The 15,075-nt window shown below is 38.7% G+C and overlaps 1 protein-coding gene across 1 annotated transcript in view; it reads left to right on the forward strand.

Annotated features, from left to right (window-relative positions):
• Window positions 1-15,075, forward strand: part of LOC103203458 (GON-4-like protein) — a 159,683-nt gene that overhangs the window by 62,620 nt on the left and 81,988 nt on the right. The window contains exons 3-9 of the mRNA XM_007948466.1: window positions 7,022-7,215; window positions 7,924-7,998; window positions 8,184-8,234; window positions 11,323-11,373; window positions 11,684-11,779; window positions 12,633-12,752; window positions 13,225-13,395. Of these exons, the coding sequence (XP_007946657.1) occupies window positions 7,022-7,215; window positions 7,924-7,998; window positions 8,184-8,234; window positions 11,323-11,373; window positions 11,684-11,779; window positions 12,633-12,752; window positions 13,225-13,395 (758 nt within the window). The remainder of the gene's footprint in view (window positions 1-7,021; window positions 7,216-7,923; window positions 7,999-8,183; window positions 8,235-11,322; window positions 11,374-11,683; window positions 11,780-12,632; window positions 12,753-13,224; window positions 13,396-15,075) is intronic.

The following is a 15,075-nucleotide window of genomic DNA, read 5'->3' on the forward strand; positions in this document are numbered from 1 at the left end:
CTCAAAGCAAAGAATACCAGAAAGATGTTTGTTTATGTTTTATTGACTATGCAAAAGCATTTGATTGTGTGGATCATAACAAATAATGGATAACATTGATAAGAATGGGAATTCCAGAACACTTGATTGTACTCATGAGGCACCTGTACATAGATCAGGAGGCTGTTGTTTGAACAGAGCAAGGGGATATTGCGTGGTTCAAAATCAAGAAGGAAGTGAGTCAAGGTTGTATCCTTTCACCATAGTTATTCAATTTGTATGCTGAGCAGATAATCCAAGAAGTTGGATTATATGAAGAAGAATGTAGCATCAGAATTGGAGGAAGACTCATTAACAACCTGTGATACACAAATGACACAAGTTTGCTTGCTGAAAGTGAGCATGACTTGAAGCACTTACTGATGAAGATTAACAACTACAGTCTGCAGTATGGATTGCACCTCAATATAAAGAAAACAAAAATCCTCACTACTGGTCCAATAAACAGCTTCACAGTGGATGGAAAAAAGATTGAAGTTGTCGAGGACGTCATATTACTTGGTTCTACGATCAACACCAATGGAAGCAGCAGTCAAGACATCAGACAGTATATTGCATTGACCATATCTTCTGCAAAAGAAATCTTTCAAGTGATGAAGAGGAAAGATGTCTTCTTGAAGACTAAGGTGCACCCAACCCAAGCCATGGTATTTTCAATTGCTTCTTATGCATGTGAGAGCTGGACATCGAATAAGGAAGCCCAAAGAAGAGTTGATGCTTTTGAGTTGTGGTGTTGGAGAAGAATGCTAAGAGTGCCATGGTCTACTAAAAGAACTAACAAATCTGCCCTGAAAGAAGTGCAGCCTTAGTCCTCCTTGGAAGTGAGAATGGCCAGACTTCATTTCACTTACTTTGGTCATGTTGTCAGAAGGAACCATTCCCTGGAGAAGGATATCATACTTGGTAAAGTGGAGGGTCAGTGAAGAAAGGGAAGGCCCTCAATGAGATGGATTGACACAGTGGCTGCAACGATGGGCTCAGGTATAGCAAGGATCTTGAGGCTGGCACAGGACTGGGCAGTGTTTTGTTCTGCTGTGCATTGCGTCACTATGAGTCAGACGTCTTGATAGCACCTAACAACAACATAATTTCCACATTCCTTTGGATCACCTTTCTTTGGAATGGGCACAAATATTGATCTCTTCCAATTGGTTGCCAGGTAGCTGCCTTCCAAATTTCCTGGCATAGATGAGTAAGTGCCTCCAGTGCTGCATTGTTTGGTGAAACATCTCATTGGGTATTCTGTTAATTCCTGGAGCCTTGTTTTTCGCCAATTTTTTTCCGTGCAGCTTGGACTTATTCCTTCAGTACAATTAGTTCTTGATTACGTTACCTCCTGAAATGACTGATAGTCATCCAGTTCTTTTTAGTACAGTTGATTCTGTGCATTCCTTCGCTTCCTGCATCATTCAGTATTTTGCTCATAGAATCCTTCAATGTATCAATTCAAGGCTTGAATTTTTTCTTCAGTTCTTTCAGCTTGAGAAATGCCAAGCTTGTTATTTCCTCTTCGGTTTTTAATTCCAGATCTTTGCACGTTTCTTTATAATACTTTACTTTGTCTTCTTGAGCTGCCCTTTGAAGTCTGTTCACCACTTTTATTTCAACATTTCTTCTTTTTGCTTTAGCTGCTTTCCATTCAAAAACAAGTTTCAGAATCTCTTCTGACATCCATTTTGGTATTTTCTTCTTTTCTTGTCTTTTTAATGACCTTTTGCTTTCTTTATGTATGAAAATTTATAACTCACTGCTGTTGAGTCAATTTGATTCATAGTGATCCCTCCTTGGGTTTCTGAATGATGGGTGGTGGGTTTGAACCGCCAGACTTCTGGTTAGCAGTCAAATGCCTTGGGCATTATGCCACCAGAGCTCCCAGTTTATGATATAACCATTTTAAATAGAATTATGCCAACCCTGATGATTTTTCCATGAAAAAGTATTCTATGATGTGAATTCCACTACTGCCATTTTAATTCTGTTTTCTTCTCACTTGTTATTTATATATTTTTATTGGGGTGAAATGTTTCTCTGTGTATTTTAAAGCAGTGCTATTCAAAGTATCTATTCTGTGAATTGTTTGTTACTGATTGAAAACAAGATAATTTATAGAAACAGTAAAAATTCAGAAATTTTGTAACAATCTGATATTACAGGCACACTTTTAATTTTTTACAAAGGTGTGACTTTGCAATGTTTTGGCAAAAAACCTGGTTCTTTACTACAGCTAGTTTGCGAAGTACTGTTTTATAGACAGTTTGGTTTCTCATCTGTCCATATACAGGGAACTCTGGTGGTGTAGTGCCTAAGGCATTTGACTGCTAACCAGAAGGCTGGCAGTTCAAATCCATCAGCAACTCCTTGGAAGGAAGGTTGGGTAATTTACTTCCATAGTGATACTGCTTCGGAAACCCAAGGAGAGGTTGTTGTGAGTCGGATCCGACCTAATGGCAGTGAGTTTGTTTTGTTTTTTTTGTATCCATATACAGTTTCACTAATTTTAGTGGCTTCCGTTGCTAACTTCCTTTTTGGCCTTCATTTTTATGAATTTTGGTTTTCTGGGACAAATTTCATAGTTCTAAATTTTGTAAAGAAGAATTGATATTTTTGGGGATCAATAATGTTTAGTTAATAAACATTTTTATTGTTTATAGTATTTGTTTCACTGCTATTCATAAAGTTTACAGTGGTCAAGTTTTTTAGAAGTAGATGGTTCCATCCTCCTTCCCAGTCTGTCTTAATCTGGAAGCTCCACTGAAACCTGTCCACCATGGGCACCTGCTGATATTTGAAATATTGGTGGTCTAGCTGCCAGTATCACAACAACATGCAAGCCACCACAGTATGACAAACTGACAGACCAGTGTTCCTTAATATCACACACAAGTACTATCTTGCTGAAGATAGAATGGTTGCAGCAATGATAAGGACCTGCCAGAAATTTGAGCTGGATTCAGAAGAGCGTGTGGAATGAGGGATGTCATTGTTGATGTCAGGTGGATCCTGGCTGAAAGTAAAGAATACCAGAAAGTTGTTTACCTGTGTTTTATTGACTATGCGAAGCCATCTGACTATGTGGATCATAACAAATTATCGATAACATTGTGAAAAATGGAAATTCCAGAACACTTGATTGTTTTCATGAGGAACCTATATACAGACCAGGATGCTATTGTTCAAACAAAACAAGGGCATACTGTTGTTGTTGTTGTTGTTATGTGCCATTGAGTTGGACTCGAGTCATAGTGACCCCTCCTTGGGTTTCCGAGGCAGTATCACTACAGAAGTAGATTGCCCCATCTTCCTTCTGAGGAGTGTCACTATGAGTCGGGTTCAACTCGATGGCACATACCAACAAGAAGGGCATATACTACATGGTTTAAAATCAGGAAAGGAGTGTGTCAGGGTTGTATCCTTTCACCGTACTTAACTCAGTCTTTATGCTGAGCAAATAATCCAAGAAACTGGCCTATATGAAGAAGAACATGGCATCAGGATTGGAGGAGGACTCATTAACAAGTTGTGATATGCAGATAACACAACCTTACTTGCTGCAAGTGAAGAGGTCTTGAAGTGCTTACTGATGAAAATCAAAGACTAGAGTCTTGAGTATGGATCACATCTCAACATGAAGAAAATTAAGATCCTCACAACTGGACTGATAAGCAACATCATGATGATGACATCTTTTTTTTTTCCATCAAACTCTTGATATATGTTGCAGCAGTATATTGACTTCCAGAGAACTTCCAGAGGTGCAGGCTGGATTCAGAAGAGGACATAGAATGGGGGATATCATTGCTGATGTCAGATGGAACTTGGCTCAAAGTAAAGAATACCAGAAAGATGTTTACTTGTGTTTTATTGACTATGCAAAGGCATTTGATTGTGTGGATCATAACAAATTGTGGCTAACATGGAGAAGAATGAGAATTGCAGAATACTTAATATTAGTACTCAGTATTAGTACTCATGAGGACATAGACCAGGAGGGTGTTGTTCAAACAGAAAAAGGGAACACTGCATGGTGTAAAATCAAGAAAGGAGTGTATCAGGGTTGTATCCTTTCACCATATTTATTCAATCTGTATGCTGAGCAGATAATCCAAGAAGCTGGACTATATGAAGAATGTGGCATTAAAATTGGAGGAAGAATCATTAACCTGTGATACACTGATGACACAACTTTGCTTGCTGAAAATGAGGATGACTTGAAGCACTTACTGATGAAGATTGAAGAGTACAGTCTGCAGTATAGATTGTTGTTGTTGTTGTATGTGCTGTTGAGTCGGACCCGACTTATAGTGACCCCTCCTTGGGTTTCCGAGGCAGTATCACTACAGAAGTAGATTGCCCCATCTTCCTTCTCAGGAGTGGCTGGTGGATTTGAACCACCAGCCTTCTGGTTAGCAGTCAAGTTCCTTAGCCACTATGCTACCAGAGCTTACACCTCAATATAAAGAAAACAAAAATCCTTACAACTGTACTTGTAAGCAGCATCATGATAAATGGAGAAAAGATTGAGTTTGTCAGAGACTTCACATTGCTTGGTTCTTCATTCGACGCCAATGGAAGCATCAGTCAGGACATCAGATGGCATATTGCACTGGGAAAATCGGCTGCAAAGGATCTCTTTCAGGTGCTGAAGAGCAAAGATGTCTCCTTGAGGACTAAGGTGCTCCTGACACAAGCCATGGCATTTTCAGTCACCTCATATGCATGTGAGAGCTGGACAATGACTAAGGAAGACCAAAGAAGAGTTGATGCTTTTGAGCTGTGGTGTTGGTGAAGAATGCTGAAAGTACTGTGGACTGCTAAAAGAACTAACAGGTCTGTCCTGGAGGAAGTGCAGCCAGAATGCTCCTTGGAGGTGAGAATGGCCAGACTTTTGTCTCACCTGCTTTGGTCATGTTGTCAGAATGTACCATTCCCTGGAGAAGGATGTCATGTTTGGTAAGGTGGATGGTTGACAAAAGAGGGGAAGGCCCTCAATGAGGTGGATTGACGTGGTGGCGGCGGCGATGGGCTCAAGTGTAGCAAGAATTGTGGATCTGGCTCAGGACTGGGCGGTGTTTCATTCTGCTGTGCATTGGGTCACTATGAGTCAGAGACAACTCGATGACACTTAACAACAACAACCTGATATATGTTTATAAATGCAAAAATAATTGTTTGAAGTTATTAATAATTTTTCACTGAATATGCTGCTAGGGAGCAGACTGAAGGTCATATGCTCTTTTTATTAAGCAAAGAAAGTCCTCTCTCTTGATCCTGTCTTCTCCATCCCTTTCTTTTCAGACCAAAAGGATCAGAGAGAGAGAGAGAACCTCATTTTGGGATTTTATGTTAATCTGTTTCAGATCTTACCAAATTCTAATAGTCAAAGCCTTCTTCCTTTTGTCTGGTTATATATGTGTCCTTTATTTCAGAATAGAGATAATGTTTGTGGTTGAGTTGATTCTCACTCATGGTGACCCCATGTGTGTCAGAGTAGGCCTGTGCTCCATAGGGTTTCAACGGCTGATTTTCAGAAGTAGATTACTGTGATAGTTGGAGCTGTGTGTCAACTTGGGTGGACCCCAGTTCTGTGTGGTTGTTCCCATGATGGGATCAGATGACTGTGTTCTGAGTGGCCAATCTGCCCAAGGGGAGTTGCCCTAGGGGTGTGGCCTGCTTCCAGGATATCCAGGGACATCCTGGGAAGAGAGACATTCTTCTGTGGATCGGGACTTTGGTGTGCTGCCTATAACTTTCCGTGAGTAAGTAGCCTACTGTTCGGCCTGGAGATCTTGGATTCGTCTTTCGTTGGAGTCAACAGCCGGTGTGCTGCCTGCCAGCATTAAGCTTCTTGGCCCCTGCGGTTGCGGAAGCTAAGAAGAGCCTCCAGCCTGATGTTTTCTCCAAGGACTTTGGACTTGCCGGCTTCTATACGTTTGTAAGCCATTTTCCTAAGATAAATTTTTCTCCCTCTTTATATGTATATAAGCTTTGCGTTTTTTGTTTCTCTAGAGAACCCAGTCTAACACAATCACCAAGACTTTATTCTGAGGTTCCTCTGGATGGACTCAAACCTACAGTTGCAGCTGAGCATGTTTGTATCACCCAGGGACTCCAGAATAGAGATGTTTAGTCCTTTTTATAGTGGAGTTTTTCAAATTTGTTTGTTCCTTCTTTTTCTCTCCTCTAGACTGATTAGTATAATAATAATGATATATCTGTATGCTTTTTTTTTTTTTAATAAAGCACTTTGATATAAGTTGCTCCATTTAATGTGCGTGGCATTCCAGATGTACATCTATCCATATTTTACAAACAAAAAAATTGAGTCCCTATTACCAAGTGGGGGAGCTCTGGTAGCATAGTGGCTAAGACACTTGCCTGCTAACCAGACGGCTGGCGGTTCAAACCCACCAGCCACTCCTCGGAAGGAAGGTTGGGCAATCCTACTTCCGTAGTGATACTGCCTCGGAAACCCAAGGAGGGGTCGCTATGAGTCGGGGCCGACTCGACGGCACATAACAACAACAACATTACCAAGTGGAACTTAGAGTACAAACCTATGGTTTGTAAGTTATTATCTGGTAATACGGAGTAATATTAAGACTGCAGGTTCTAGAGGTACAGTAGTTGGCTTCAAAATAGGGCTCTGTCACTTACTAGCTCCTAGGCAAGTTTCTTAACCTCTCTGCCTCAGTTTCCTTGTCTGTAATGTAGAAAAATCCTACTTTATAGTGTTGTATGAGAAATTAGGTGAAGTAGTATTTAGAGGAATGCCTAATATAAAATAAACATCCAGTGAGTATTAGCTGTTATTACTACTACTAGTACTATTACCAGCTTTACTGTTACCAATACTGCTGTATGTAGTCTTTAACTTCCAGGGCCAGCCAACTGGAAGCTTGTTTTCTTTTAGTGTTGCCTTTCTGGGCTAAATTCCTGGACAGCTGTTTTAGAGATTCTGGTAATGCTATTGGTTTATTTGCAGAAGAGCAAGATAGTGAAGAAAGTGAGAAAAGGCGAAAAAAGAAAAAGGGTACCAAGAGGAAACGAGATGGAAGAGGTCAAGAAGAAGGGACTTTGGCTTGTGACCTAAAATTGGATGACATGCTTGACCGAACCCTAGAGGATGGTGCCAAGCAGCACAACCTAACAGCAGTCAATGTGCGAAACATCCTTCATGTGAGTAGGACTGGGACAGCTGTTGTAATTGAAAGAGAAATTTTCCATGGAAAGCCAATAAAATTATTCAGAAAATTACTGACTTTGGCAGTATTACTACGTTTGGGGATTGCTGTGGCAAAATGTTTTATATTTCAAGATGGCCTTCAGCACTCAGTATATGTTTGAAATCTGGACAGGAGTTAAAACATTTTTATTGGGAAGAGAAATTGTTCTTCTGTTTTCTTCCACTGCTTTGATTCTTTATTGTATTATTTAGCAGATTTGTAGATGATAGTGTTGATAGTGGGTTTACACTTTTGTGGGTTGAAATGTATGCAAAGATGCCCAGTTAACAATTAACTTATTGTACTTTGCACAGTAAATACAGTTCTTTGATATATGGCAGTATAGCTATTTGCAGTCTTTGCTGTTTATTATTCTTTTCTTTAGCATATAGTTAGTTACCCTCAGAATCTTTTCTTAAAGATGCTTATGCAGCTAGAGAAATTGGTTTGTTCGCTGCCATGTTGTTTGAAGCTTTGTGATTATATTCAGAGCTTGTTTTTTCCATCTTTGCTTTCAGCTTTGCTTTAACCCAGTGTGAAGCTGTTGGGAGACCTAACTCTTGTCTGTCCTCTCTATATATCTAGAGCAGAGATACAGAGAAATGAGTGTTGTCTAGATGACAAATACTTGTTGCATTAAGTGAATTTCATCTTTCTCCAGGAAGTAATCACAAATGAACATGTGGTAGCAATGATGAAAGCAGCCATCAGTGAGACGGAAGATATGCCAATGTTTGTGAGTGTTTGGTTGTCACCCTTTTCATGTCACGGAACAGAGTTATCTGTACAATGGCTAAGTGTAGGAGGTTACTTAGATGTTTGTAAGTTGTTTTATAGCTAGGAGCACAGTTAGCATCTCAAAACCCAAGAATCACAATATAATTTTTATCGATCATTTTCTTCCCATCTCTCCCTCCTTAGGAGCCTAAAATGACACGCTCTAAACTGAAGGAAGTGGTGGAGAAAGGAGTGGTGAGTGTTCTCTTTTTGCATTACTGTTCAATCATCTTGATAAATTAGATCCAATTGCAGGTTATTTGTAGGGGAAAAAGGCATAGGAAGGATTTATTGTTGTCTAGGTTTTCCTCTTTAAAGAAATATTTGTAAAAGACAAATAGAGACAGAGTATATGAAAGCATTGACATTATTTATTTTAGTTGATGGTGAAGTATTACTTTTTGGAAGAGCTAGATAGATACCTTTAGGAATTGTTGAAAGCAGTGGGTGAGATCAGTTTTCTATTCTTGTTATACTGTGTGTTGGCAGTGTTCAGGGCAGTATTTTTTGAAGTGTGTTCCAGAAACCTCTTGCATCAAAATCACTTTGGTGTGGGATCCTTCAGACTTAGGAATCAGGACCTGTGGGGTGGGGCCAGGGAGTATGCATTGTTGAAACATAACAGGTCATTCTTTTACACACTAAAGTATAAGAACCGCTTGAAGACTTCTAAGGTGTTTAGTATAGTAAGCTCTTTCGTTCTTGAAGTGTTCTATTTCCATCTTTACAGGCACTTGTCATGTTTATGTTTACCTTCTGTGACAAGGCACATGGTAGTCCAGAGGAAGTCTATTCTATCTCTAGTAGTAAGGACGATTTGTCTTTGTTCTTATTGTGTGCTATTGAGTTGATTCTGACTCATACCTGTTGAACCCATTGCCTTTGAGTTCATTCTGACTCATAATGAACAGAACAGAACTGTCTCACAGGGTTTCCAAGGCTGTAATCTCTACAGAAGCAGAATGCCATATCTTTGTCCTGTGGAGCAGATGGTGGATTCAAACCACCAATCTTTCCATTTGGCACTGGGCACCCACTGCACACAACCCAAAATACATATTGCAGTTTCTGTTTGCCCTGGTTCTGTTCTTTGGGACCTTATAGAACAAGTCTTATTCCTCTTCCCTGTGACCTTTCTTATATTGGAAGACAACTGTTACGTCTTTTCTAAATCTTCTTTTCTTGCTAAATGTCCCCACATTTTTTTGTTTTTGGTTGTTTTTCATGTGACCAATACTTTGATTATGCTCATCAATCTGGTTCTTTTCTTCCTAATATGCCTAGTGTGTCCATGTCCTTTTACAGATACACTCAAAGTAGAGTCTACTCTTCAGATGTGTTTTAACTGGTACAGACTGAAATTAGCTTATCCCTTCAGTGTTCTCTTCCTGTTAGTACAGCCTAAAGATACATTGGCCTTTTTTGGTAGTCACATACTAATTTGTCTAGTTGTCAAATTCTTGTTACATAAAGTGAAATTTCATCTTTCTCCAGGAAGTAATCATAAGTGAACATGTGGTAGCATTGATGAAAGCAGCTATCCGTGAGATGAAAGTTTGACAATGTCTGTAGATATGTAGAATATAATTAACATTAATTTTATATATGCTTTTGGAAAAAAACAAACAAATAACAAACCAAGAAGGTTCACATCAGGCCCTGGATTATGTTTACTAACCATGAATATGGTGTAGAGAAGTTAGGCAACCCAAGATTATAGTTTATATGGGAGAGCAAGGATCTAGTCTGTTCTTCTTAATGCTTAGTAGACTGACTTCCAAATTCTGGTTAGTTTTCATGGTAGATTTGGAATAGGAAAACTGATCGGTTTAGAAGCAGAGATGGTAAAGAGTATGGACCTGAATCACATTATTCCCTTCACCTGATAGCAGGTTCAGCTAGATCATGTGGCCAGGACTGAGGGGATGGAGAACCTAAGTTTCCTTATGGAGGTAGAACCTAGTGACCAGTTAAATTTGGTTCATAAGCTGATTTTGGTTAGGTCATAGTTAAGTGGTCAAGAAATACATACCCCAGTGGCATTTTGTTAGTAGCATATAAGAGCTTTTTAAAAATTCTTATATATATATATAAATAAAACAACTTTATTATGATAATTTTCTTTTTTTTAAAACAAGTTTTCTTTTTTTAATTATGATTTGGACGAAAATTTACAGAGCAAATTCACATTCTGTACAGCAGTTCACATACACTTTGTCTCATGACATTGACCACAATTTACCACAGTGCAACAGCTCCCCTCCTACTTCCTCTCAACAGTCACCTCTTCCCTGTGTCTCTCCCTCCACATACCCCTGCCCCCTGAGCTGTCTCCCTGTGCATAAACAGCCCTTCTTTCTCCCATGATTGTTCTCTCCAAGGAGTGTATTTACTTCAGGTAAATGTTCAACTCCTATGCCTGTCTTTTGCTTGACTGGAAGCCACAGGTGTGGGTTCAATTCTAGACCTGAAGGGCAGAGGCCATAGTCTCAGTGGTTCCACTGAGCTCTATCAGACCAGCATACCTGGTCGCCCCTTTTTTTGTTTTTTCCAAATGCTTTTGAGTTTTGTTCCACATTATTCTCCCTGTCTATCCAGGGTCTCCTACATAGATCCCCCTTCGAGTGGTTGACATTGGTAGCCGAGCACCATCTAGTTCTTCTGGGCTCATAGTCGTATAGGCTGAGGTTCGCATGGTGTCCCAGTCGCTAGGACTAATTGTTTCCATGAATCTTTGGTTTTCTTCATTCTTCTTTGCGCTGGATGAGGAGAGACCCATTGTTGCATCTAGATGGCTGCTTGCAGGCTTTTAAGATCCCAGTTGCTACTCGCCAAAGTAAGAGGTGGAACAATGTTTTGTGTAGTATGTTATGCCATTTGAGCTTGCTGTCCCCTGTGACTATTGTCCCGAGCCCACAGGTTCAACTACTTGGTCCCTCTGGGTAGCTGGCTGTGACTAAGAAGTGACTACAGCCTTGTCCCTTGTTAGCTCTACTATACACCTGGGAATTCAGATCATACAAATACACTTATAGGACCAGTATCTGCCAACCCTATACATGGTCTTGGGGGTTTCCAATGCTGTAAATCTTTATGGAAGCAGACTGCCTCATCTTTCTCCCTCGGAACAGCTGGTGGGTTTGAACTGCTGACCTTTTGATTAGCCACTGAATGCTATAACCACTGTACCACCAGAGTTTCTTTGTGATGGTGAAGAGGAAGTAAAAATGAAAAACAGTCCATTTCAAATAAGAACTTAATTATGTATATTCTTTGTTGGTAGGTAATTCCAACATGGAATATTTCACCTATTAAGAAGGCCAATGAAATTAAGGTAAACTTGGAAGGAGTCATTCTTACTCTTTTTCAGAAAGACTTGATCAGTTTTGAAACTTAAGTACTTCCCATCTATTTATCAACTTTATTCTTAACCTGTCTTTTTGTTTTCCATTCCATTTCTCTTAGGTTTGCATCTCATGCTAGGAATATCTTTAGCCCCTGCCTTGTGTGTCTATATGCTTCTGTCTACTCGTTTTGTTCTTAGAAATGTTTTTCCCAACCCTTCTTTTCTTCCCCTTATTTTCTCAAATAAATAGGATTTGTGTTTCCCACTCCTCCATTTCTTTCTGATTGTACTTATGTAGCCTCCTCAGTTTGTGGATATCCACCTTGAAGAAGATGATTCCTCAGATGAAGAGTACCATCCAGATGATGATGAGGAAGATGAGACTGCTGAAGAGGTGAGTGGTTACACTTGTGAGTGTTCATTGGTAATACAGGAAAAATGTGGCTCAGTAAGGTGGTGTATGCTTTGCTTCCTTAGCAATGTGTCACGAGTCTGTAGAGAGGATAGATTGTGTTTTTTACTCATTTCTTTGCACAAATCAGAGACTGTGAGGTGTTTTTTGGCTCTTCACACTCCTTTAATTTTTTTATCTTTTTATAGTGTGATATATATAACACACATAAAGAAATGAGCACAGGATAAAAATGTGCTTCTTAACAAGTTATTATAAAGCAAATTCTCATGAAATATCTTCCAAAATGAAGAAGTATAACATTGCCAGGACTCCCTGTGTGTCCTTCCCAAATCAATCACCTTTTTTCACCCTACAGATAATTGCTATCCTGACTTTTATAGCCATTTTCTTAACAATTTTACCACCAATGGACATTCCTAAACACTGTAGTTCAATTTTTATTGTTTCTGAACCGTATATGAGTGGTCTCATAATAATATTTACTCTTTTGTGTCTGGCTAGTTTTTGTTCAACATTATGCTTTTGAGATCTCTATCCTGTTACTTATAGTTGTTTCATTGCTTTGTAATATTCCATCCTCTTGCATTCTTTCATTTGTTTATAAAAGTGTTTTAAAGCAATGCTTTACGATTTTACAGAGTTCCCAGTGCTAGTGAGGCTAGTGATCTGATCCCTACCTGTGCCTTCAGTTTATTAAACTTGTATTTAAGTTTTATTTTTTTCTTCCTCTAACTAATTGATTGATTGATATTTTGTGATATTTATTCTCTCGGGATACTTCAGACTCAGTGGAATGAGATTGGGGCAAATGAGAACTGGATTTATTTTTTAGAGTTTATTGGAAAGTGATGTTGAAAGCACTGCTTCATCTCCACGTGGGGCAAAGAAATCCAGATTGAGGCAATCCTCTGAGATGACGGAAACAGACGAGGAGGGTGGCATATTATCAGAGGTAATCAGCATCATGTGAAAGGGATAAATTATGTATTACTGTGTAAGTAGAGTATTTAGCTTGTGAATTATCTATGGTGATTCTGGGCTGTCTTCCTTTGCCAAACATGATTCAAGATCAGTAATCATACCATTATCTTCCTGGAATTTGTGAGCTCTTTAAGGGGCTGGGGGCATGAAACTGGAAGAGATGCTTTCTTTTCTACTACCTTGTCTTCTTTCATATCCATGTTTTCTTATATTGTCATGAAGCCATTTTTATTAGTTATCCCATCTTCTAGTAACCTGAGTAACATCCTATTGGCTTTACTGGAAATAGGATGAAACCTAATGGGATTAAATCTATATAATTGATAGTGCCTTTGTTTTCATATATCTCTATCTAGATGGGAGGAGAAAAATAATTAGCACATGGAAGACCCCTTTGCTCACCCCTTATGTTTTTTTTTAATACATCTGCCTCTTTTAATCAGGCTGAGAAAGTCACCACGCCTGCCATCAGGCACATCAGTGCTGAGGTAGTGCCTATGGGCCCCCCGCCCCCTCCAAAGCCAAAGCAGACCAAGGATAGCACTTTCATGGAAAAGTTGCATGCCGTGGATGAAGAGCTGGCTTCCAGTCCGGTCTGTGTAGATTCTTTCCAGGTAAACATTATAATTCTATATCACTGAGAAAGTCACATGGAAAAACAACCTATTGCTCAGGTTGGGGAGAGAGAGAGGGAAAGATATTCTGATACAGTAAGTAAGGACCATAAAATTATTAGTCTTTAATACTCTGTTTGGTTTGTGCTGTTTTATCGTGAGAATGGCAGCCTTGAAGAAAGGAATAAGGTATGTGGTAGAGATCATTTTTCTGTGTAGCATAGGATTAGCCTTCACCTGGTTTCCCCAAATAGTAACATTTTGCCACAATTGCTTTATCATTCTTTCCCTCTTTCTTTCTCAATACACATATTAATTTTTTTTTCTGAATTGTATCATCATGTAGACATGATGCCATTTTACCCCTAAATAATAGTGTGTATTTCCTAAAAATGAGACATTTCTCTTATGTTACCAAAATACAATCATCAAAATCAAGGTATAATACTATAGTCTAATCAATTAAAGTTCTTATTTGAATTTTGCCAATTGTCCAGTAATGTTCTTTATAGCAAAAGACATTTTTTTTTCCTGATCTAGGATCTAGTCCATGATTACAGATTGTATTTAGTTGTCTTCTCTCTTTAATCTTCTTTAAATGAAAATTTCTCAACTCTTTGGTGTTTTATAACCTTGACATGCTTGAAGAGTACAGGCCAATTATTTTGTAGAATGTTCCTCAATTTGGATTTTTTTGGTAGATCCCAATACTTTTGGCAGGAATTCCATATAAGTGATATTTTTTTCTTAATGCATCATATCAGGAAACACATAACATCTGTCTCTTTGCCCCTTTTCTGGTGGTGTTAATTTTGGTTGCTTGCTTAAGGTGGTATCTACTGGTTTTCCGCTGTAAAGTAACTTTTTTTCCATTTTTGATTAATTAATTAATAAGTATCTTGTGGGGCTATATGTCATCCTTCCACCTAGTAATTTTAGTATCTATTGGTTGTTTTTTTGCCTGAAGCAATCATTACTATTGTCACTGTCTATTGATGACTTTATAATCCCATTGTTTACTCAGTTCTTTTCTAAGGTTTCCTCACTGGTTTTGTAGGTCATTGAGAAGTCTGTCCTAAAATTAAAAAACTAAATATTGAATGGCTTAACTCTTAGGAGGTCATTTAATTTAATCATCTTGCTTTTGAGTGAATTAATAGTGGTGATGGGGGATAATTGTTTATCTATCTATTTATTCAGCAAACATATAGTGAATGGTTCAAATTAGATCACAACAACAGTATATAAGACAGAAACAATCTTCCTCATGGAGCTTACAGTCTAAAGACATAAATAATAATTTAAAATAGTGGTAAGTGCTATGAACTAAATAAAAATAAGGAAATAAGATAATGACTGTCAGAGTACTCTAGGTAGAATGATTAGGAAAAGCCTCCTTGAGGAGATGACATGAATCAGTAGAAGGAAGTAGCCATGTAAAACATCTAGGAAAGAGCTCCATACAGAGGAAATAGTACATTCAGAATCCCTAAGATGGGAACAGTCTTGGCATGTTGAAGGGACAGGAATTACCCAAGCATAGACATCAAGGGAGAGAGTAGTAGGAATGAGGTCAGCTAGCTAGTTAAGTGCTAGATTATAAGGACTTTGGGAGACCATGGTAAGGAGCGTAGAGTCTATTTTAACCATTGAAAAAGTTTTTTTTTTTCTTTTTAAAAA

This window comes from Orycteropus afer, unplaced genomic scaffold (genome assembly GCF_000298275.1).
Source record: "Orycteropus afer afer isolate SDZICR_OR568_19922 unplaced genomic scaffold, OryAfe1.0 scaffold00217, whole genome shotgun sequence".
Taxonomy (NCBI): Eukaryota; Metazoa; Chordata; class Mammalia; order Tubulidentata; family Orycteropodidae; genus Orycteropus; species Orycteropus afer.